This window comes from Zonotrichia leucophrys, chromosome 21 (genome assembly GCF_028769735.1).
Source record: "Zonotrichia leucophrys gambelii isolate GWCS_2022_RI chromosome 21, RI_Zleu_2.0, whole genome shotgun sequence".
Lineage (NCBI taxonomy): Eukaryota > Metazoa > Chordata > Aves > Passeriformes > Passerellidae > Zonotrichia > Zonotrichia leucophrys.
The window spans coordinates 1,572,541-1,596,731 of record NC_088190.1 but is presented as its reverse complement, the minus strand read 5'-3'; the positions used below and the strand labels follow the sequence as shown (position 1 = coordinate 1,596,731).

Sequence of the window (24,191 nt, the reverse complement as noted above, 5' to 3'; positions counted from 1 at the left end):
CAGGAGATTCCAGGGGATTTCTGGCCCAGCAGCTGCTCTGGGTCGGTGCTGGGCTTGTTGGGACACAGGAACGGGAGGTTTTGCTGCCCTGCAGGTGGTTTGGGATTGGGACAATGGGAATTCCTGAGGCTGGAAAAGGGAATTGGAATAATGGGAATTCCTGAGGCTGGAAAAGGGAATTGGAATAATGGGAATTCCTGAGGCTGGAAAGGGGGAATGGGACAATGGGAATTCCTGAGGCTGGAAAAGGGAATTGGAATAATGGGAATTCCTGAGGCTGGAAAGGGGGAGCTGATGGGATCAGGGTGGGGTTTGTTCCCATCCCATCACCCCCAAACCTCCTCACTTCATAGAAATGTCAGAATTCGAATTTCCAGGCAAATTTTCCTTTTTATCTGAAGATTATTTCAGGATTTTTCCCTAGAAACAAACCACTTATCTGGATCTGTCCTGGACAGTGTGGAGTTAACAGCAGGCTGCTTTATTTTTTTTTTTTTTTGTCATGGTCACATTATCTAATAATAATAATAGCTTCAGTTTCTTGGAATTTGTTTGGAAGTGTCTGGTTCAGTCTGATGCTGCAGACAGGATCCTGGGCTGGCTGAACTTCTGATCTGGATGCTCCCAAAGTTTCCCTTGTTGCAGCGTGTAATTATTTGAATGTTTATTTAAGGGGTTGTTACAATTATAATTATAATTCTCTCCTCTTTCCTGAAACTCTTCCCCCTCTGGGGTAGAGGGAATTTATTTTCTGGTGGAGTAGAGAGACAGAAAAATGTCAGCAGGAAAAATTCCAGTGTGGCAATTAAGTTTATGCCCATGGATCCCATGGGAAGGCTCCTGACTTTTGTTTGTAAGTTCTCTGATGGAATCCCACAGACATTTAAGGGACAACGAGTTTTAATTCCCTTTCTTCACTTGATGATTCATTTGATTGAATAAAATCCAGCAAATCCAGTCCACTAAATGGTGTTAACCATAAGCAACAGAATGTGAGAAAACAGAAAAATTTACCATATTTTAATTTCCATATAATATATAATTTTACTTTTAATATCCTAGCAGCAGCTACTTTATTTCCTATTTTATACTCAATTTATTGACTTTAATTTCCCTGCAAACACCCAGCCCTCGCTTACAAATCACAGCACAGGGTAAATATTATTTTCTAGGCTGTCTTTGGAGGCTGGAGCTGGAAGTAAAACCACATGAAGACATCAAAACCCCACTGAAGGCAGCAGCAGCACAAACCCGGTGCGGAGCAGCGTCAGACAAAGGCAGCAACAGCTGGATCCAGTAAAGCAGCAGGAAAATCGGTTCCATCCCCAGGGGGAGGGAGAAGAGATTTGTTTTGTGGGTTTGATGTCAGAGCGAGGGAGGGATCTGCAGAAAGTGCTGGGGAAGGGAAGGAGGTGCGGTAAAAAACTGCTCGATCTGAGCTCTGGGGATGCAAACCCATGAGCTCATCGTGTTTTCCAGTCACAGAAAAGAAAGTTAAAGGAAAAAAGAAAAGTGTTGAAGTTGTTTTTTGAGAGAGGCGAAAACTCCCGAGGAGCCGAAGGAAGAAATGGAGCAGCTGGTGAAACTCCTCCTGTGGCAGATTCTGCTTCAGCAAAGTAAGCTCCGAGCTGCTGCTGCGCTGTTATTTGTTTTTATTTCAGATTTACAAGATTTTGAGGTGTTATCTTTGTGAGATTTTGTTCGGATTCCTAAATTTGCTCTGTTTTCATCTGGGCATGGGAGGGAGTTGAAAGTTTCCTCTCTGCACTTTTAGGGAGAGAATGGAAAAATGTTTGAGGTTGTTGGAGCTCTGTTCAGCATGTTTGTGCAATTCTGTTTTTCCTATCAGCAAATTCAAACCCAACAAGCTTGGCTGTGAGCACAGCAAAGCTTTCAGAGTCAGATTTATAGATTTAGCATTATTTTATTTAAGTTTGAAGAAGCAGAAACAGCTTGGGGGGGTGTGAGAGGGTTCAGAACAAGGGGGAAAAAAAGAATGTGTGGTTTTTGGGTTTCTTTTCCTCTTGTCAGCGTAAAGACACACTCAGAGTTCCCTTTTGGGTAGCAATGTGCAAGAAAGGAGTAGGAAATGAGAATATTTTGCGGGCTGGTGACCCTGTGATTTCCCAGCCGTTTTTAAAAGCTGTGGCTGCCACCTGAGCCCCTCAGCTGCTCAGCGCTGGGGTGGAATCAGGTGAGGAATTCTCCCTTTGCTCCCTCATTAATCCATTTTCCATGTCACCGGGCATTCCTGCAATGCCCCGGGGCAAAGCTGAGGAGCTGGCAAGGAATGGGTTCAGTCAGAGGGACAGAAGGCTCAGAAATCCGGGCTGTGGGATGGGTTAGAGAGGAGGAGGAGAAGCCAGAGGTGCCACCTGAGCAGGGATGGTCTCTGACACAGCTTCAGGTGCATTTTGGATTTATTGGGGCGTACCCACACTACTGATCGAGTTTGTGACCCCACACAAATCAGGTGTTTATAAACATCTGATCCGAATGAGGGAATGAGGAGGGGAAATCTAGTGATCCCACTCTGGCCACAGGGGGAGAACCAGGTGCAAAGGTAATCAAGGATGAGGAGGGTCTCCTCCCCTTTGCTCCCTCATTAATCCAGTTTCCATGTCACCAGGCATTCCTGCAATGCCCCAGGGCAAGGCTGAGGAGCTGGCAGGGGATGGGATCATTCATGGGGACAAAAGGCTCAGAAATCCGGGCTGCGGGGTGGGTTAGAGAGGAGGAGGATGATGATGGTGAGGAGGAGAACCCACAGCTGTGTGCTCCAGAAGCTCCAACCAGCCCAGTGAGTCCCAGTGGGGTTTGGCAGGGCAGGAAGAGCAGGTTGGGCTGGGCTGCTGCAGAGCCAGAGGTGCCACCTGAGGTGTTAGAGATATATAAATATAAATATATATATATCAGCACAGATTTCCTCACAGCACAGATTTTCCCCCTCCCCATTCTTGTTATTGAGTGATATATATATATATATTTTTATATATACATATATAAATAAATATAATATATAAATATATATCAATTATATGTTATATATAAAATATATGTAATACATTAAAAATATAATCTATATAATATATAAATACATAATATAAAAATATATCACTCAATTATATATACATATATACATATATACAATATAAAATATATAACTCAATTATATAAAAATATAATATATATAATATAATATGTATGTAATATATATAATATAATATATATTATATATATTATATAGTATATAATATATATTATATATATACTATACTATATATAGTATATACTATATATATAGTATATAGTATATAAAATATATAATACAAAAATATAGAAATTGTATCTATAATATATAAAAATAATTATAATATATATTATATATATAAATCTATAATATAGAAATATATATCACTCAATTATATATAATATATAAATATATAATATAAATATATAAAAATATAGAAATATAAATATGTAATAATAATAATAATAATAATAATAATAATAATAATAATAATAATAGATAGATAGATAGATAGATAGATAGATTTATAGATAGATAACGAGGATGGGGAGGGGGAAATCTGTGCTCTGAGGAAATCCGTGCCCCCTCCTGCACAGCAATCCCTCCCTCAAGTGTCAATGTCCCAGCTCCGTGTTTGCAATGGCTCAACAAAACCGTCCCGCGGGCCTGCAGCCAAGGGAAGCTCACAGGGCAGGGGAGGATTCCTAAAGTTAAAACTCTGCAAAAATCCCAGAAAAGCTGGGGCAGATCTCTGAGGGATCCTGACTGTGCCCCAGCTGGGGATTGGCTCCTTGCACATGTGACAAACGCCAATCACTTGTTTTTAAGATTTTAAAAGTTAATTAGTAATGAAATGGTTATAAAATAGTAATGCAATTAGAGTAATAATAATTTGGACAATATGAGACAATAGAGACAAAGATTTATGGGCGTTTGGGTACCTTTTTCTGGGCAGAACAAGCCCGAAAAAGGACCCAGATTAACAGAGGATTAACCCTTAAAAACAACAGCCTGTTGCATATTCATGCACCTCTTTAGCGATGCGTAAATTCCATTTAAATACAGGATTCTCTCTGGTCAGTGTCAGCTTCTTCCTTCCAATCCTAACAGCGCCTTTGAGGCGGGAAGAAGTTCATTTCTTCTGATAATGGGGCAATAAATTCTCTTTTTCTGAAAGATTCAGGTGTCCTGTGGCTGCTATCTCCCTGCAATCCTTTCTTTTAAAAAAGTATCCTACATAGCATCGTTTCTATCTTAACATTTTTTATAACCTAAAACTATATTTACCCCACTACTCAAGAGAATTAACACAGCATCACTTTCTAACACAACACGTATAACATTCACTTTAATATTTGCCAAAAGCCGATAATAAAATGCACATTTTTCACACACAGCCGCAAGGATTCTCCTTTCTGCAGAGGCAGCGCATTCCTGCTCTCTGCGTGTTCCTACCTGCAGGGAGGGCAGCAATTGCTGGGGCTGGTTTGGTGTTTCAGGGCTCTGGAATCCTTTTGGGAAGTGGCAGAGCCTGCTGCTTCCCAGGAAGCCTTTAAAAAATAAACAAACACCGAGATTTAGAGAAGAAAAAAAAAAAAAAATCCCATTTCAAAGCCTGGCTTTGAGGGGAAATTCAGTTTTACTGAGAAGTCTTGCAGGCTGGGCTGGGAGCAGTTTGGGATCAGCTGTTTGCTCACCACATCTCCCAGATCTTCCAGATGAGCCCAGATGTTTCTCCTGGTCATTGCTCAGTGGTTTTAAAAAACCTGGGCTCATTTATGTCCCCAAAAAATCCATCAGGGCCTCTCAGCCCCCCAAAGGGTCAGGATGGAGCCCCTGCCACCCCCAGAGGGTTTGGGGACAGCGTGGTGGCACTGGCTGCTGCTTTTGCCATAATTTTTTTATAATTTACATGTAATTGTGTAATGACCCCACAGAGACCATCAAACCCTCTACAAACACAGGGATTTTGGGAGAAATGAGGGATTTGGCACCCACAGATTTGGGGGAGAACTTTTCCTGTGTCCCAGGAGGGAATTCAGCCCAGCATTGTCCAGACAGGGCTCAGGGGACAATTTTCTGTCCTTGCCCTGCTCCAGGGTGCTCTGAGCATGTCACACATCTTTCACAGCCCCAGCCTTTTGCTCCTAGTTTGCCCACAGGTTTTTTTTTTTGGGTTCTTTTTGGGGTTTTTTTGGGGTTTTTTTTGTGGCTTAATTCTTCACATGAAAAATGGATGGGATTCAAGAAGTGAGAGCTGGCTCTGGCTTTTACAAGGGATTAAGAAATCGTTTTCCAGGCTGCTTTCCTCTTTTTTACTGCGGGACCACAGAGTATCTCTGGGATCCTGCTGAGTCAGCACAGGGCACAGAACAAATTGGCTTTTGTTGGGGTTTTTTGTTGGAGTTTTTTTTGTGTGGTTACATCACCCAGAGAAGACAAAGTGATTCTCCATCCCATGGAACTTGAAGGAAATTTCAAGGAAAGGAAATGGGAAATGGAAATGGGGAAAGGAAAGGAAATGGGAAATGGAAATGGGAATGGGAATGGGAATGGGAAGGGAAGGGAAGGGAAGGGAAGGGAAGGGAAGGAAGGGAAGGGAAGGGAAGGGAAGGGAAGGGAAGGGGAAGGAAGGAAAGGAAAGGAAAGGAAAGGAAAGGAAAGGAAAGGAAAGGAAAGGAAAGGAAAGGAAAGGAAAGGAAAGGAAAGGAAAGGAAAGGAAAGGAAAGGAAAGGAAAGGAAAGGAAAGGAAAGGAAAGGAAAGGGGAGAAGGAAAGGGGAGAAGGAAAGGGGAGAAGGAAAGGGGAGAAGGAAAGGGGAGAAGGAAAGGGGAGAAGGAAAGGGGAGAAGGAAAAGGGAGAAGGAAAAGGGAGAAGGAAAAGGGAGAAGGAAAAGGAAATTCCTTGCCCTGGCAGGTGGAGGTGCAGGGCTCCAAAAAGGTGCAGAAGCAGGTGCTGATGTGAGCTCAGAGCTTTTTGGATTTCCAGTGCTGCATTCCTGAATATTGTGGTCAATTCCATGCTCCGTGTTTTTCCCATTAGCAGAGCAGTAAATGCCTTCATTCCTCTGTCTCAGCCAGCAGAGGATGTTCCTGCCCCACCAAATCAATTTGTCCTTGGGGCAGGGCTTGGAAGCAGCTCAGACACATTGCCCAGCTCCCAAATCGCCGTTTATGTCGCGACATTGTCGCCTGGCCCCGGGGCAAACCACACCCGTTCACAGGACATTACCTGGACACCGATCTTTCCTGGCTGATTTGGTGCTGTGGAAGGGATTTTTAAATAATTCTTTTGTTTTTCTAAGTCCTGGCTTGCAGCTGACACATTTTGCAGCCTGTCACGAGAAACAATTAAATGATGGAATTGTGATGTCTCTTATAGACAGAGAGCACAGACCTTGTCCAAGGTTTGATTTTTCTCTTTGTGATGCTGAGATTTTAAATGTAAGGAAAAAACCCTCCTATTTGAATTGCCTTTTAAAGGAAAAGGCACTTTTCCTCCCATTTTAAGGAAAAACCCTCCTATTTGAAGTGCCTTTTAAGGAAAAGGCACTTTTCCTCCTATTTTAAGGAAAACCCCTCCTATTTGAATTGCCTTTTAAAGGAAAAGGCACTTTTCCTCCCATTTTAAGGAAAAACCCTCCTATTTGAATTGCCTTTGAGCTGGCAGTTCAACAGAGAGCGCTGCTCCTTTTTTGTTCTCTGCTGCCCGGTGCTTTGTGATAGAAAAAGAGGAAAAATAAAATTGATTCTCAGCACTTGGGGTGTGTTAAAATACCCCCAGTCTGGAGTTGAATTTGAAATTAATAAATTCCGGGGCTGAAAAAAAAATAAAATAAAAATACAGTCTTTGTCTGGAGGACTTTGCGCCTCTGACATTAGCAGGACAAAACCTCCTGTGATTTTTGATGGGTTTGGCTGGGTGGGGAGATGAATGGTGGTGTTGTGTTGGGAATATCCAAATCCTGATGCCAGCAGACCTTCTGGACCCTTCCCACACGAGGAGCAGGAGGGGCTGGAGGAGGGAAATGCAGAATCAGAGGAATTGGTTCAATTCTGGCAAAGTCCCTCAGAATCAGAGGAATTGGATAATCTCTGGCAGAGTTCCTCCTGTGTGGATCAGAGTTGTGTGGGTTGGAGGGAGCTGCTGCGTCCACAGCATCCCAGAATTAATTAACTGTGACACAGAATTAATTAACTCTGCAGACAAAGAGTGTGGCTGGAGTGGGAAATGGATGTAAACATCCAGATGTAAACATCAGCATTAGCAAGTAAGGGGAAATAGGTGGGGCAATAATAGAGGTGGCTGCTGGAGTGTGTTTGTGGCTTTTTTATCATTTTGTTGTCGGTGACATTCTTTATTTTCTGCTTTTTGCAGGTTCTGTGTGCTCATATTCAGGTGAGTGGCATCTCTGGAAATCTGCCAGGTTTTGTGATTATGAGAGGAGAGAGAGAGCACTGATTCCATGGCTTTCATTCCTAAATTCCATGGATTATCCATCCCATGCACTGGTGTCCCTAAACCTGCATTAAATTTGGGCTCAGGATTAGGAAGGGTGGGTAGGACAGCTCGAGTGTGCAGTCCTGATAAAAGACATGAATGAAATCTGTCTGATAAAGTTTTATTTATTAGGGAAAGGTCCTTCGCCCTGAGGGGGCACTGCCCAGGCTCCCCAGGGAATGATCTCCAGGAGCACTTGGATCCCTCCCGGGATGCACAGGGTGGGATTGTTGGGGTTCCTGTGCAGGGATAAGATTGGATCAGAGATTTCTGGGTCCCTTCCAGCTCAGGATTCTCCATGACATCGCTCCACGCCGAATCAAAAACAGCGCAGAGATTGCACTCCTTCCTTCCCACCCCATTAACTCCATCACCCCACAACTCTTTTTTCTGCTGTTTTCCCAGTCCCAGCTGACGCCTCCAACCCCTCCAGCAGCGTGGTGGTGTCGGTGCTGAACATCAGCGCAGCCCTGGGCTCGCAGGCCGTGCAAACCCGCATGGTGTGGACCTGGCCATGGTCCAAGAGCCAAACCCCAAAAGCTCCACCAGCCCCAAGAGCTCCAGGAGAGCACAGAGCCCACTCTCAGGGATGCAGAGTGGGGTTGTTGGGGTTCCTGTGCAGGGATAAGATTGGATCAGAGATTTCTGGGTCCCTTCCAGCTCAGGATTCTCCATGACATCGCTCCACGCCGAATCAAAAACAGCGCAGAAATTCCAGCAGCTGCTTCCCATCCCATTAACTCCATAACCCCACAACTCATTTTCCTGCTGTTTTTCCAGTCCCAGCTGACGCCTCCAACCCCTCCAGCAGCGTGGTGGTGTCGGTGCTGAACATCAGTGCAGCCCTGGGCTCGCAGGCCGTGCTGCCCTGCAAGAGCCACCGCATGGTGTGGACCTGGCCATGGTCCAAGAGCTCCAGGAGCAGTTGGATCCCTCTCAGGGGTGCACGGAGTGGAGTTGTTGGGGTTTCTGTGCAGGGGTAGGATTGGATCAGAGATTTCTGGGTCCCTTCCAGCTCAGGATTCTTTGATTCTCCATGGCAGTGCCCCATGCTGGTCTTGAAACCGAATCAAAAACCGCACAGAGATTCCAGCAGCTCCTTCCCACCCCATTAACTCCAAGAGCTCCAGGATGGCACTCTCAGGGATGCACAAAGTGGGGTTATTGGGGTTCCTGTGCAGGGATAAGATTGGATCAGAGATTTCTGGGTCCCTTCCAGCTCAGGATTCTCCATGACATCGCTCCATGCTGAATCAAAACCGCGCAGAGATTGCACCCCTTCCTTCCCATCCCATTAACTCCATCACCCCACAACTCATTTTCCTGCTGTTTTTTCCAGTCCCAGCTGACGCCTCCAACCCCTCCAGCAGCGTGGTGGTGTCGGTGCTGAACATCAGCGCAGCCCTGGGCTCACAGGCCGTGCAAACCCGCATGGTGTGGACCTGGCCATGGTCCAAGAGCCAAACCCCAAAAGCTCCACCAGCCCCAAGAGCTCCAGGAGGGCACAGAGTCCACTCTCAGGGATGCACAGAGTGGGGTTGTTGGGGTTCCTGTGCAGGGATAAGATTGGATCAGAGATTCTGTGGGTCCCTTCCAGCTCAGGACTCTCCATGACATCGCTCCACGCCAAATCAAAAACCGCGCAGAGATTGCACCCCTTCCTTCGCACTCCATTAACTCCATCACCCCACAACTCATTTTCCTGCTGTTTTTCCCAGTCCCAGCTGACGCCTCCAACCCCTCCAGCAGCGTGGTGGTGTCGGTGCTGAACATCAGCGCAGCCCTGGGCTCGCAGGCCGTGCTGCCCTGCAAGAGCCACCGCATGGTGTGGACCTGGGCATGGTCCAAGAGCTCCACCAGCCCCAAGAGCTCCAGGAGCAGTTGGATCCCTCTCAGGGGTGCATGGAGTGGAGTTGTTGGGGTTTCTGTGCAGGGATAGGATTGGATCAGAGATTTCTGGGTCCCTTCCAGCTCAGGATTCTTTGATTCTCCATGGCAGTGCCCCATGCTGGTCTTGAAACCGAATCAAAAACCGCGCAGAGATTGCACCCCTTCCTTCCCATCCCATTAACTCCATCACCCCACAACTCATTTTCCTGCTGTTTTTTCCAGTCCCAGCTGACGCCTCCAACCCCTCCAGCAGCGTGGTGGTGTCGGTGCTGAACATCAGCGCAGCCCTGGGCTCGCAGGCCGTGCAAACCCGCATGGTGTGGACCTGGCCATGGTCCAAGAGCCAAACCCCAAAAGCTCCACCAGCCCCAAGAGCTCCAGGAGGGCACAGAGTCCACTCTCAGGGATGCACAGAGTGGGGTTGTTGGGGTTCCTGTGCAGGGATAAGATTGGATCAGAGATTCTGTGGGTCCCTTCCAGCTCAGGATTCTCCATGACATCGCTCCACGCCAAATCAAAAACCGCGCAGAAATTCCAGTAGCTCCTTCCCACCCCATTAACTCCATAACCCCACAACTCATTTTCCTGCTGTTTTTCCCAGTCCCAGCTGACGCCTCCAACCCCTCCAGCAGCGTGGTGGTGTCGGTGCTGAACATCAGCGCAGCCCTGGGCTCGCAGGCCATGCAAACCCGCATGGTGTGGACCTGGGCATGGTCCAAGAGCTCCACCAGCCCCAAGAGCTCCAGGAGCAGTTGGATCCCTCTCAGGGGTGCATGGAGTGGAGTTGTTGGGGTTTCTGTGCAGGGATAGGATTGGATCAGAGATTTCTGGGTCCCTTCCAGCTCAGGATTCTTTGATTCTCCATGGCAGTGCCCCATGCTGGTCTTGAAACTGAATCAAAAACCGCGCAGAGATTGCACCCCTTCCTTCCCATCCCATTAATTCCACAACCCCACAACTCATTTTTCTGCTGTTTTTTCCAGTCCCAGCTGATGCCTCCAACCCCTCCAGCAGTGTGGTGGTGTCGGTGCTGAACATCAGCGCAGCCCTGGGCTCGCAGGCCGTGCTGCCCTGCAAGAGCCACCGCATGGTGTGGACCCAGGACCGCCTGAACGACCGGCAGCGCGTGGTGCACTGGGACCTGCTCAGCTCCTACTTTGGGGACGGCAGGATGGAGAGGCTCTGCGACATGTACTCGGCTGGGGACCAGCGTGTCTACAGCTCCTACAACCAGGGCAGGATCCTCATGCCCGAGAATGCCTTTGCAGATGGGAATTTCTCGCTGGTGATCAAAGGTGGCGAGGGTTTTTCGCCCCCCTTTCGATGGGTTTTGGTGGGAATGGGTGGTTCACAGGATGGTTTTTGATAAACAGGTGATTGAGGTGTTAGGGCATGGGTTGGGCTTGATGGTCTCTAATGTCTTTTCCAACTGGGTCATTCTGTGAATTCTGTGAATATCAGGTTAAAAAGTCAAATTCTCAGGAGGAATTTTAGGGTTTGGAACTGCCCAGGGAGGTGGAGGAGACCCCATCCCTGGTCTGGGAGCAATTTTAGGTGTTCCTGGCTGTCCTTGACATTTGGAATTCAGGGTTTGGGAGCAATCTCAGAGCACTGGTTTTGGTGGGAATGGGTGGTTCACAGCATGTTTTTGATAAATGGTTTGTGGTTTTATTGAGGTGTTAGGGCATGGGTTGGACTTGATGGTCTCTAAGGTCCCTTCCAACCTGGTCATTCTGTGAATTCTGTGGGTACCAGGTTAATAAGTTGAATTCTCAGGGGGAATTTTAGGGTTTGGAAGGAACTGCCCAGGGAGATGGGGGAGTCCCCATCCCTGAATTTCTCTCTCTGCAAATGACACAAATCATCATTGTCTCAGTATAAACCACTGAATTCCCCTCTTTTCCCTGCTCTCCAGGTGTGGCAGAGAGTGATGCAGGCACCTATTCCTGCAACCTTCACCACCACTACTGCCACTTGTACGAGACTGTGAAAGTCCAGCTGGTCATCGCCAAGAGAGGTGGGTGTGGGGACAGCTCTGGTTTTACAGGTGCCACAGGAGGCTTGGGAAGCAGCAGCAGGAAAACCTGGTGCTCCCTGTGCTGTTTGCTGCCTGCTTCTCTGGTTTTCAGAGGGTTTATTTACAAAAATCTCATTTTCCTTGGCCTGCTCAGCCCAGTGTTTGCTCTTGGTCATTACCAAACTGTCCCCGCTGTAGCAGCAGCACATCCCTGGTGACAATTCCGCTCCTAGTGACAGTCCCACCCTGGTGACAATCCCACCCTGGTGACAATCCCCACCCTCATCCCAGCCACAAGCACCAGCCTGTTCTCTTCCTGCTAAGCTTATCCTATCCATTCTGTACTTAAACCCCACCCCACCTTAAGCCCAGCTCTAACATCCAGCTGTTGGCAGCTGCAGGGAGTCCCAGCCACCCACACAGGCACCCCTGAAAAATCCATTTAAACCTCTGGGTGACACCAGTGGAGCTGCTGGGCTGGGAGTGCATCTCCTCTGCTGCAATAAAAACGCCCTGAGAGCCCCGAGCTGCTCCTCTGTGCTCTGGCTTCCTCTGTTATTCCTTTTTCAAGAGCCAAAATCAGAGCAGCTCCTCCAGTAATTAGGGCCTTTGTGGGTAGGAAAGCATTTCCTGCTCAGAGGATTGGGATGAAGATCCTCGTTCCATTCTTAGCCTGTGGAGGGAATTTGCTTCCTGCTCTCTGAAGCAGGAGATTAACTCTGAGTTAGGAGGAGGAGAAAGTGGCCTTGGCTCATGAAATGGCCAAGGATGTTAGAGGATAAAGGTTTTTTTTTTAATAACTGCTGAAATAAATGTGAAAAAGCCAGGGGTGTTAATGTTAGTGCATGTTCAGGCTGTGCCATGTGGCACTTTTAAGATTTTGACCTTTTAAGATTTTGGGAGGGGGTGTGTTATAGGATTCCAATCTTGGGGAGTTTTAGGATTTCATGAGAGCAATCTCAGGTGTCTCTGGGAGTCCTTGACACTTGGAATTCAGAATTCCAGGGTGTGGGAGCAATCTCAGGTGTCTCTGGCTGTCCTTGACACTCTGTGTTGAGTGGGAATTTTGCATTGCCTGCGTCCACGCATGCAACAGCAAATTGGCCTAAAATGTTGCTGATTTTTGCCAAGAAAAGGAAACCTGGGTGGTGCCTCAGGTTTTGGCTTTTTTATTTTTCACATTCTGTGCTGCTTTAGTGTGCGGGTCTGGGCTTCACATTATGGGATGGTGAGCTCTGCACAGAGCAGGGACACAAAACAATTCCTGCTCCAGCTGGGCACCAAGGACAAATGATCCAAATCTCAGCCCAGGAGCACAAACCCCGTGGGCTGGAGAGAGAAAAACAGGGATGGGACTGCATGGGCTAAAGCTGGAATGGGACAATTCACTCCAAGATGCAAATGGAGCGGAACTTATAATTTTGTGACCAATCATCCATTTCTTGGGACCATTTTGGTTCATCTTGGGTGCAGCCCTGGCCGGGCTCTTGTGCTGCCCAAGGTGGATCCATCGAGGAGATCCTTTTCATAAATCCCTGTTTTATTCTGTAACTCTGTCCAGTCTCTGTTCTAGACCAGCTTTCAGAAGGCATCCCTCCAAATATTTCCAAGAAGCTGCTGCTCAGGTTGAAGTGTGTTTTCCTCTCCCCATCTCCCAGATTTTTCCTCCTTTTTCTCTGTAGTGAAGCAAACCCATTTTAAGGTTGTGTTCCTCACCAGATGAGGAGGCCAGGCTCTTGTGCTGCCCGAGGTGGCTCCATGGAGAAGATCCTTTTCATAAATCTCTGCTTTATTCTTTAAATCTGTCTAGTCTGTTCTTTTTTAAATCTGTCTAGGTCAGCCTTCACAAAGCATCACAGGAAGGAAACTTAAGTAGATTTTGTGTGGGGGAAAAAAGGACAAGTGGGGCAAAACTGGTGGAGAGAACCCATTCCAAGTCGTGTTCTCCAGCAGGCGAGGAGGCCACGCTCTTGTGCTGCCCGAGGAGGAAATCCTTGTAATAAATCTCTACTTTATTCTGTAACTCTGCCCAGCCTCTGTTCTAGGTCAACCTACACAAAACATCACAGGAGGAAAACTTAATTATGTGGGAAAAACCAGGATGGGTGGGACAAAACTGGTGGAGCAGACCCATTCCAAGCTGTGTTCCCCGCAGACGAGGAGCCCAGCGAGTACTGGGACGGCGAGAAGCCGGTGCTGGTGGCCCCGGAGGGCAGCACGGTGACGCTGCCGTGCGTGAACCGCCAGCACATCTGGACGGAGCGGCACAGCGAGGAGGAGCAGCAGGTGGTGCACTGGGACCGGCAGCCCCCGGGCGTGCCCCAGGACCGCGCCGACCGCCTGGTGGATCTGTACGCGTCCGGCGAGCGCCGCTCCTACGGGCCCCAGTTCCTGAGGCAGAAGATGAACGTGAGCCGCGGAGCCTTCGGCCTCGGGGACTTCTCGCTGCGCATCTCGCGCCTGGAGAGCGCCGACGAGGGCACCTACTCGTGCCACCTGCACCACCACTACTGCGGGCTGCACGAGCGCAGGATCTACCACCTGGCCGTCACCGAGCCGCAGAGGGACAGCAGGGGGGTCAACGTCACGGTGCCTGCCGCAGGTGAGTGGTGTTCCTGTAGAGATGGGAACTGAAGGTGGAGAACATCACGGTCCCTGCAGGTCCCTGCTGCAGGTGAGTGGTGTTCCTGTAGCTTCTGGTGTTCCTGTAGAGATGGGAACTGAAGGTGGAGAACATCATGGTCCCTGCAGGTGAATGGTCCCATCAGGTCCTTGCAGGTGAGTGGTGTTTCTGTAGAGATGGGAACTGAAGGTGGAGAACATCACGGTCCTCAGGTGAGTGGTCCATCGCTGCACTATGTGTCGTGCTCTGGAGTTCCTGAGAGAGGGACTGAAGTGGAGACCACTGGCCCTCAGTCTGCAGTGGGTCCCTGCCACTGACGCAGTGAGTGGTGTCCGTACCTGGGTCCGTAGGATGGAACTGCAGGGGAGAACATCATGGCCGGGTCCGAGGTGAGTCCATCAGGTCCCTGCTGCTGCAGGTGAGTGGTGTTTCCCTGTGGAGATGGGAGCTGAAGGTGGAGAACATCATGCCCGGGTCCCTGAGGTGAAGTCCATAGGTCCTCGCAGGTGAGTGGTGTTCCTGTAGCTTCTGGTGTTCCTGTAGAGATGGGAACTGAAGGTGGAGAACATCATGGTCCCTGCAGGTCCCTGCAGGTGAATGGTCCCCTCAGGTCCCTGCTGCAGGTGAGTGGTGTTCCTGTAGAGATGGGAACTAAACGTGGTGAACATCACCAGGCACAGCATGGTCCCTTCTCCAGGTGAGTGGCCTCTGGTGTTCCTGTAGAGTTGGACACTGGACGTGGTGAACACCACAGTCCATGCTGCAGGTGAGTGGTGTCCCTGTAGAGATGGGAACTGAAGGTGGAGAACATCACGGTCCCTGCAGGTCCCTGCAGGTGAGTGGTCCCTGCTGTCCCTGTAGAGATGGACACTGCTGCAGTCATCACATTAATTTAAAGGCATCCTGTGGGTTCTCAACTTGCTTTTCCTGCCTCTGTTGAGGTTGGGATTGAAGGCTTTTGAGACCATGGTTCGTGTTCAGACTCAGGTGTTTTATTATTTCTTATCTGTGTTATGGCCTCCCAACCATGAGTTCTCCAGTATTTCACTAACAAGGCACAAAATGGGCACTATCTCTTCTTACAAGGCCTTTTAAGGCTAAACTGTCCAATTAAGAAATGACACCTAAATTATTTTCACTTTTAACCCAATAACTAATCCCACTTCTAACCCAATAACTAATCCCTTTTCTGCCCAATTACACAAAACCACCCAAACCCGTGGAGAAGAAGGAAGAAGAAGGTAAAGAAGAACAACCTGCCTCCCCCCTAAATCCTCCATCTTGCTTCATATTTATTTCTATATTCTAAACCCCCAAACTCTCAGTTTTCCTCCCCGTGATATTACACATTTCTAACCAACTCCACACCCACAATTCCAGTGCTATAATTCCACTTTTGAACCCTTCTCCACAGCCCCAGGTCAATGCTGTGCTCTCCAGAGGTTCTGAGTGTGTCTGAACAGAAAGTTTGAATTTCTCAACACCCAGGGTTCTAACAGAATGGGACCACAATTGTACTAAGAAGGATTTTTTGCTCAGATAAACATCAGAGGCTGTGAGATTTCCAAGAGCAAGCAGCCAGCCACAGCTCAGGAGAGTCACAGGTTCTTCATTACCAGGCAATGTGGAGCTTTTAACCCAGGGTTGCCACAGGATTTATTTTGCTTTTCTCACCCATCACCTTTCCTTAGTGCCCCAGGGCAGTTCTGCACTGCTGGCAGGCCCTGAGGCAAACAGGCTTTGGGTTGTATTTTTATATATTGTATTTTTATATTTTGTATTTTTATTTTTTTATATTTTTTCCCTTTTTATTGCCTCTCTTTCCCCCATGCTTTTATGGAGGTGTGGGCAGGGGGTTGATGCAGCCCTGCCTTTACTCTCCCAAACTCTTCCTAGCAGAGTTTTTCAGTTTTTCTCCTTCTCTCCCCTTTGCATGGATGTTTGGGCTGTGCAAGGTGCCAGACCATGCAGAATCAACCACCAGGAATTTTCTTTCCTCCACCCTTCAGCTTTTCTATTTTTTTTTTTGGTGTGTGTGTATGTGTGCCATAAACCAATTTTCATATTTTCCACTGCACTGAGCTATCATCTGTCAGCCTGTCCAAACTCAAAACCATCACACTTCGTTCAGGCAGAAAAAGAAAACAAAACCCCCAAGTTTAATATTTTTTTTTTAAAGTCTTTTGGGTATAATTCCTTATTAACACTTTCAAATATTCATTGTGTTTTAATATTTATTGGCTGTATAATACAGAATTTTGATTAATTTCATACATTTTTAAATAGGTTTATTTTTAAATAGGTTTATTCTCCTGTAAGAAATTGGCTTTCTCAAGTCATAGAGACATAACCTCTTCCCCTGGGGCTAAAGTTGGTGTCCAGAAAATCCAGGCAGTGCTGAGAGGCGTGGCTGGAGACCAGAGCATCCAAATATCAGAGTTCCTGCACACAGCCCTTGAGCTTATCCACAGATGGAAGCCAGATTTTGTTTCCAGGGCAGATTCCCCAGTTATCAAATGGGACACATCCCATTGCCCAAAATTATTAAATCTCAGTTTCCACTCTTTGTTTTTGCAGCGTTCTCCTCAGATTTGCCTGAAGTTTAAACCCAAGCTCTGTGGGAAAGCAAAAACCCAGGAATAGAAATTCCTGTGTTTGCTGTGGCACCATCTCATTACGGCAGCCATAGTGAGCCAGGGGTGGGACAGGGCAGAGCTGTCACATGTGCTGTTTGCAGCTTTGCAAGTGGCTTTCTCGGTTTGAATTGTTGTTTTTCAGCTTGGCAGGGTGGAAATCCCATGGTTTTTCCAGCTGTGTATGCAGGGACAACTGGAAATCCCAGTAAAATCAAAGTTCTGCTGGAGTGGAGCACAGGGCCACAAAAACAGAGCGCGCTGCTCTGTTGATTTTTGATTTCCATGTTGCTTTTTGATTTTCTAGGAGTGCTGTTGGCATTGGCAAACCATCAGCTCTGGTTTCAGAGTGTTTATTTCCACCCACTCTTGCTTGATTTAATTTGATTTTCGCTGGGTTGGTGTTTTTAAACATTGGAAAAAAAACTGCCCAAAAACCTGGAGGCAGTCCCAGCACTGCCAGAAGAGTCAGGACACATCTGTGAAGGGTGCTGTGGCTTTTGGGGTATTTTTGAGATTTTATTTCCCCCATTTTTGCCCTTATTCCCTCCGGGGAATAGTGAGAATTCCATCCTGTTCTTGCCTGGTTCTCTGTGAAAATTCCATGTATTGGGAATCTCTTCAGCTCAATTTTGAAGGAAAAATCCCTCTCTCCCAGCAGAGCCCTGTGGGATTCCATCCATGCCTGGCCTGCCTTTGTCCATTCCTCCGACTGCTGCAAGCAGAGAAGTCACTTCCTCTTTACATGTGTAAAACATTGACCTATTTCTTTGAGATCTACAAAAGAAAAAATGTTCCACATAAAAGTTCCGAGCTCCCCTTTCCTGTGCTGCGGAGCAGAAATCCTGCTGCACCCTCCAAAGGAATGGAATCTTGGCTTTCCTCTGCTTTTTTTAGGGGGGTTTATTTGTTTTATTGATTTTATTTCATTTCAAAGGAAGCTCATTTTTTTGGCTCTGAAAACTCTTCCCACTCCATAAATTACAGCCCTTGGCAAGGAGGAGCTGCTGGCTGGAGACAGAGCAGTTTGAGTTTGTGTTGAAAGGGCCCCAGAGCAGCATTTTGGGACCTTCTGGAAGGTTTGGGGCTGAAATTCCCCCCTGCAAGAACACTTGGGATCCTGAAACCCTGGGAATTGTGATAAATTGTAATTTAGGCACTGATTAATTCTTGCAATTCAGAATTTCTCCCTGAGCGTTCCCACCTGGCATTTTGGGACCTTCTGGAAAGGTTTGGGGCTGAAATTCCCCCCTGCAAGAACACTCTGATGGCCAGGGATCCTGTTAAACCCTGGGAATTTTAATAAATCATAATTTAGGCACCTGGAAATGTGATAAATCATAATTTAGGCACTGATTAATTCTTGCAGTTCAGAATTCCTCCCTGAGCATTGTGGGACCCTCTGGAAGGTTTGGGGTTGGTTTTTCTCTGGAATTCTCTTTGCAAGAACACTCTGATGGTCGGGGATCACTGACCCCAGGGAAGTGATCTTGTTAAGCCCTGGGATTGTGATAAATCATAATTTAGGCACTGGGAATTATAATAAATATTAATTTAGGCACTGATTAATTCTTGCAATTCAGAATTCCTCCCTGAGCATTGTGGGACCCTCTGGAAGGTTTGGGGCTGAAATTCCCTTTGCAAGAGCACTCTGATGGCCAGAAATCACTCATCTCAGGGAAGGGATCCTATTTTAAACCCTGGGAATTGTGATAATTCATAATTTAGGCACTGATTAATTCTTGCAATTTGGAATTCCCACCGGTGACCTCACTCCCAGTTCTCCTTCCCTCAGATCCCAACGTGGTCAGGGGCCACAATGTCATCAATGTCATCATCCCCGAGGGCAGGATGCACTTCTTCCAGCAGCTGGGCTACGTCCTGGCCACCCTGCTGCTCTTCCTCGTCCTCCTCATCATCGTGGCGCTCGTCACCCGCAGGCGCCGGCACAGAGGTGAGCCCAGGGAAATCCTGGGATAATTCCTGCAAGGAGCAGGGAGCCCCTCTGGAACAGCAGGGACCTGCCCAGGGGGAGGATTTAAAGGCTGGTTTGGTGTTAAAATATCCAGGCTTTGATTTTATGGAATTGCTTGTGCTGGAAAAGACCTCCAGGGTCATCAATGCAGGCTTTGCCTGAATCCCACTCATGATTTGCTGAGTTGCTCCACAGAAGGGAGAAGAAAAACCCTTCACAAATGGGATTTATCCTTTGGGAACTCAGGTGTCCTGGTCCTTGCCCAGTGGGAGGATGTGCAGGGCTGGTGTGGTGTAAAAATGTCCAGGCCTTGATTTCATGGAGTTTGGGTTGGGAAAGACCTCCAACCTCATCACCTCCAGGCTTTTGCTGAACCCCACTCATTATCCTTTTAGTTGCTCCACAGAAGAGAAGCAAAGCCCTTCACAAGTGGGATTTATCCCTTGGGAGCTCAGGTGTCCAGGATTTGCAGGGCTGATTTGGTGTAGAAATGACCAGGCCTGGATGTCGTGGAGTTTGGGTTGGAAAAGACCTCCAGGGTCATCACATCCAGGCTTTGGCTGAGCCCCACTCCTCTTTTGCTCCATAGAAGGGAGAAGAAAAGCCTTTCACAAGTGGGATTTATCCCTTGGGAACTCAGGTGTCCAGGATTTGCAGGTCTGATGTGGTGTAAAAATACCAGGCCTTGATTTCATGGAATTTTTGGGGTTTGAAAAATCCTCCAGGGTCATCACCTCCTGCAGAAGGGAGAAAAAAGCCCTTCACAAATGGGATTTATCTCTTGGGAGCTCAGGTGTCCAGGATTTGCAGGGCTGGTGTGGTTTAAAAATGTCCAGGTTTTGATTTTGTGAAGTTGTTGGGCTTGGAAACCCCACACAACTGGTTTTTGGTGCCACTCAAAAACACCAGCCCCAGGAATGGGCCTGGACTGGCTGTGAGTGCTCATTCTGCTTTTTCCTCCTGCTCAGGTTATGAGTACAACGTGAAGAAATATGGAGAGTAAGTATAATAAATTTTAATATTATTAATATTATTAATTAGGCTTAGAATGCATTCAAGTGAAATAATTTAAATTTCCTCCTCAGCTAAGAGCCTAAACCAGCTGGAAATGTGGTTAGGAGGAGGAAGTAAAAGGAAAAAATGGTGGGGCTGATTTGTAATTGAATTTCCTCTTGTTGCTCTTTGGGATCTGATTGAGGGGTGAAGTTTCTGTGAGATGTTCTTGGGAGGTGGTGGGAAAGGAATAATGCACAGATCTGGGGGGAAATGGGGCCAAGATCATGGAGCTGGGCTCCTCCAGACTCTATTTTATGGGATTAAAGTGGAAAAAAAAAGAAATTCCAGGATTGGCTGCCCATTGTTCTAAGATCAGGACAAACAAGTGGGGAAAAAATTTAAAATTAAATAAATTCTGTAAAGAATTAGAAAAGCTAAGAGGGAAAATGTGAAAAGAGCCAGATATTAAAAAATGAGACAATATCATTTTCCACCTTTATTCCCTTTTCAGGAAGGATGTGAACCTTAAAGAATTCACAGTGGACACAACAGATCTGACCCCACACAAAAGTGAAGACATCAGGCTGGGTAGGTATCCCTGGCACCAAACCAGGTCAGAATCCCTGGAAATCTGAAATTTCCAATGGCTTTTGGATATTGGAAGTGATTTAAGCCATTCTTTACCCTCTGAAAGTGGGGATGGACTTTATTTGACCAAAATTGGGTAAGGAGAAGTCCTGAGTTAGCTGAGTTCATTTTCTCCACCTTCTGTTCCCCAATAAAGGCAGAACCTTTAAAGAAAAAGCTGACAAACCCAAGAATTGCTGTAAAGGCCCCAGCAAACAAAAAAATTGGAAGTAAAGAAAGGAATTGCAGGGGGTGGGTTGCAAAAATCTAGGATTTTTTAATATAATAATAATAATATAGATTTATATATTATATATTAATCTATATTATATGATTATGTTGATTTTAATGTTTTTAATACTATATTATAGTTTATTATAGTATATATCAATATATTAAATAATAATAATAATAATAATAATAATAATAATAATAATAATAATAATAATAATAATAATAATAATAATAATAATAATAGCAACAACTCAGTCATCTCCAGGTGAGCTTTGAGGAGACAATCCAGAGCTGGAAAGATCTGTGAGCTGAAGTTTGCACAACTGATTCATGCCAGGGGCTAAAATGAGCTCAGAGCTGTTTTCCTGCTGAGTAACTGCACAAATAATTCCTAGAAATCATAGGTGCCAGGCCCAGAGCACAGCGAGGAAGGGCTGATCACCTCTGTGTTGCTCATCAAATCTTGATTTATTTTAATACCCTGTGTGAATTCTGCTCCTCCCTTGCACAGATTACAAAAACAACATCCTGAAGGAGAAGGCTGAGCAAGCCAGAAGCTGCCCAGCAAAGAACATTGATTTAGACAAAGGTAATTATCACTTTCTTCCCTTTAATTGCTGGCTGTTCTGATGGGAACAGCCCATCAGTGAGTGACCAAGCCATGGCCAAAAAGGAATGAGAAACCTCATGGCAAAAGCAGGAATGAGAAGGCAGCTGCATTCCCATCCTTTCATCATGGAGCCACAAGATGCAAGCAGTGATTTGGCTTTTAAAAGCTTTGGCCATGGCACAAATTGGAAATTTTCTTGCTTTCCACAAGATTTGGCTTTTAAAAGCTTTGGCCATGGCACAAATTGGAAATTTTCTTGCTTTCCACAAGATTTGGCTTTTAAAAGCTTTGGGCACGGCACAAATTGGAATTTTTCTTGTGATCAGCCCTGGGATTCCATGACTCGCCCCAGGGCAATGAGGATTTAATAAAAGGGGCTGAAATGACCCCAAGATGGGATGGAGAGCCCAGGAGCTGTCCCTGATGGAATTCTCCTGGAATTTTCTCCTGCAGGGTGGCTCTGGGCAATAACTTACCCTCAATCTCTCTCACTGGGGGAGATTTTTGATATCAGGGTTCTGGGTGACTGCAAATGCTCACCCTATAAAAATCCATATTTTTGTGTTTCTTTGAATTGTTTTAAATCTCTCTCCAGGTACTGACCCCGTTTTCCATTTGCTTTCAGATTTCAGGAAGGAATATTGTAAATGAAGATGCTCCCAAGCTGCTGGCTGGACCAGAAGCTTCCATCCAAGATAGATAATGTGGAAAAGAGATGGATTTTCTTATTTCCATCTCCCTCCAGCTCCCACAGAATTTTTTCCACATCCACTTTTTTCTTTTTTCTCCCCCACACAAGGGTGCAAATGCTTCATGGAAGAGTTAAACTGTCTTGTGTGCATTTATGGGGTTGGGTTGCCTTTTCTCCTTCCTCTGCTCTCCCAACCCTCCCTCCTTCTTCCCCTTTTCTCTCTTGACAATTATTGTTGGATTTTATGCATCAATGATTTTTATGAGCTGAATCAGCAGAGGTTTTGCTTTGATGTTTCAATGGCACAAGTCCTACAGCATTTCCATACTGTAGGAAATTCCATTTATAAGAATCACTACATCACCATACTGTGTTACATGTTTTTTAAACCCTAAAAACATTTCAATCTCGCTTATAGTTTCTATATTCTCCAAATCTTTTGCCAGGCAATCACATTTATAAGGCTTTCCTGTTTCATCTTCCCCAACATCTACCCTGTCCTGATGAACAACTAAAATATTTGACACTAATCTCTAAAATATTAGACACTGTCTCACTCATAATTCTTTGCACACATTGAATTATACAGGGTACTGCTACTAAAAACTCCAATTATTACTATCAGAATAATCAAGCCTATTTTACAGAGTTCCTAAGGTGCAAAAGCTCCAGCCCTCAAACAAAATTTTACCCTTAAATCCCCAAGTTTTGCCCCTAAACCCCTCAAAAATTGAACTAAAAAAAAAATCAAAATTTCTAATTAAAACCCCCAAATTTCGCCCCCAGAACGCTGAAATTTTGGTTCAAAATCCCCAAAATTTGATTGGAAAAAAAATCAAAATTTTCACCTTCCAGGGTGAAAATTATCAAAATATTTTTGTGAGTTTTCTACTTTTGGGATTAATGCTGGTGAGTTTTCAGGGTTTAGTGTCTCATTTTGGGTCGAGAAATCTGTCCCAAACACTGGGGAGGACTCTGGAGCTGTTTGGGAACAGTTCTTTTTCTAAATTCTTTTGTGTTGGGATCAGAGGGTTGGCATTTGCTGGGGCAAAATAATTCTCTGCCTGTCCTGTATTTATTAAAGCAGCTGTTATATTCCAGGCTCCCTGCGAAAAACGCCAATCACTTGTTTTTAAAATTTTCAAAGTTTAATGGTAATAAAATGGTTATAAAAATAACCATTTAATTACTATTATATTGTACAATTAGAGTAATAATATTATACAATATTGTATTATACAATATACAATAAGATTGTATATTGTATAATACTCTGTTATACAATTAGAGTAATAATAATTTGGACAATTTGAATTAGGACAACATGAGACAACAGAGACAAAGAGTTACGGACATCCAGGTACTATAAAAGGTACCCGAAAAAGGACCCACGTTAACAGAGGATTAACCCTTAAAAACAATAACCTGTTGTATATTCATACACCTCATACATGGTGCATAAATTCCATTCAAACACATTATTCTGTGTTTGAACGGAATTTATCTGTCTGTCCTGTATTTATTAAAGCAGCTGCCACATTCCAGCCTCCCCCTCCTCGTCGCACGGTTTGTGTGCGCGGATGTGGCCGCGCGGACGAATCGTGACACAAAGTAGTCCCGCTCGGTGCCGGGAGTGCGGAGGGAGGAAGCGCGGAGGGATATCGGGGATCGGTTGTGCAGAGTCACGAGCTGCGGAGGGATCTGTCGGTGATGCGGTGAGGTCCGGCAGAGGCAGAGACGCGGAAGGATACATTCAAAGCGCTGCAGTTTCGCCTGCTGCGGTGCCGTATTTAGACCCGGTGGCGGCGGGAAGCGGCGGGACAGGACACAGGGATGTCGGCTGTGGCGGAACAGCGGCACGCAGCGGATCGGAACCGGGGCCGGGACCGGGACAGGGGTGCACCAAAGCTGCGGAGAAAGCGGCGGGGGGGGGGGGGGGGATGGTGGCCGGGCCGTGCAGTAGAACTGCGCATGCGTGCGGCTGATCCCGGCAGCAGCTGGTGCGGGGATTGTAGCAATGCGCATGCGTGCGTTACGTCACTAGGGCAGCGTGGGGAGCCATGGCGGGCGGGCGGCGGCGGTGCTGCGGAAGCCGGGGCTGCGGCGGCGGCCGTGGAAAGGAAAGCCGGGACGGCCGCGGTCGCAGGAGGCGGCGGAGAGGCGTTATCCATCAGCTCTGAGGCGGGGAGCCACGCTGGGGAAGGGACGGCTCGGCCCGCCATGCAGCGGCGGCGGCAGGAGCAGGAAAGCGGCCACGGGCGGCGGCGGGGCGGCTTCGTCAGCGGGAGATGATCGCGGGAGGCGGGAGGAGCGGCGGGAGCTGCGGGCTGCCGGCCCGGCGGGCGGGGGCGGCGCTGCCAGGAGG

At 46.6% G+C, this 24,191-nt stretch overlaps 1 protein-coding gene across 1 annotated transcript; it reads left to right on the top strand.

Annotated features, from left to right (window-relative positions):
* Positions 1–1,367: 1,367 nt before the first annotated feature.
* Positions 1,368–23,367, top strand: MXRA8 (matrix remodeling associated 8). Its single transcript, XM_064730720.1, has 10 exons — positions 1,368–1,616; positions 7,408–7,428; positions 10,404–10,715; positions 11,336–11,437; positions 13,593–14,039; positions 18,489–18,647; positions 19,637–19,667; positions 20,176–20,252; positions 21,037–21,114; positions 21,761–23,367. Exons 1-10 carry the CDS (start codon positions 1,568–1,570, stop codon positions 21,784–21,786), a joined length of 1,302 nt encoding a protein of 433 aa, XP_064586790.1. The 5' UTR covers positions 1,368–1,567; the 3' UTR covers positions 21,787–23,367.
* The last annotated feature ends 824 nt before the right edge of the window (positions 23,368–24,191 follow it).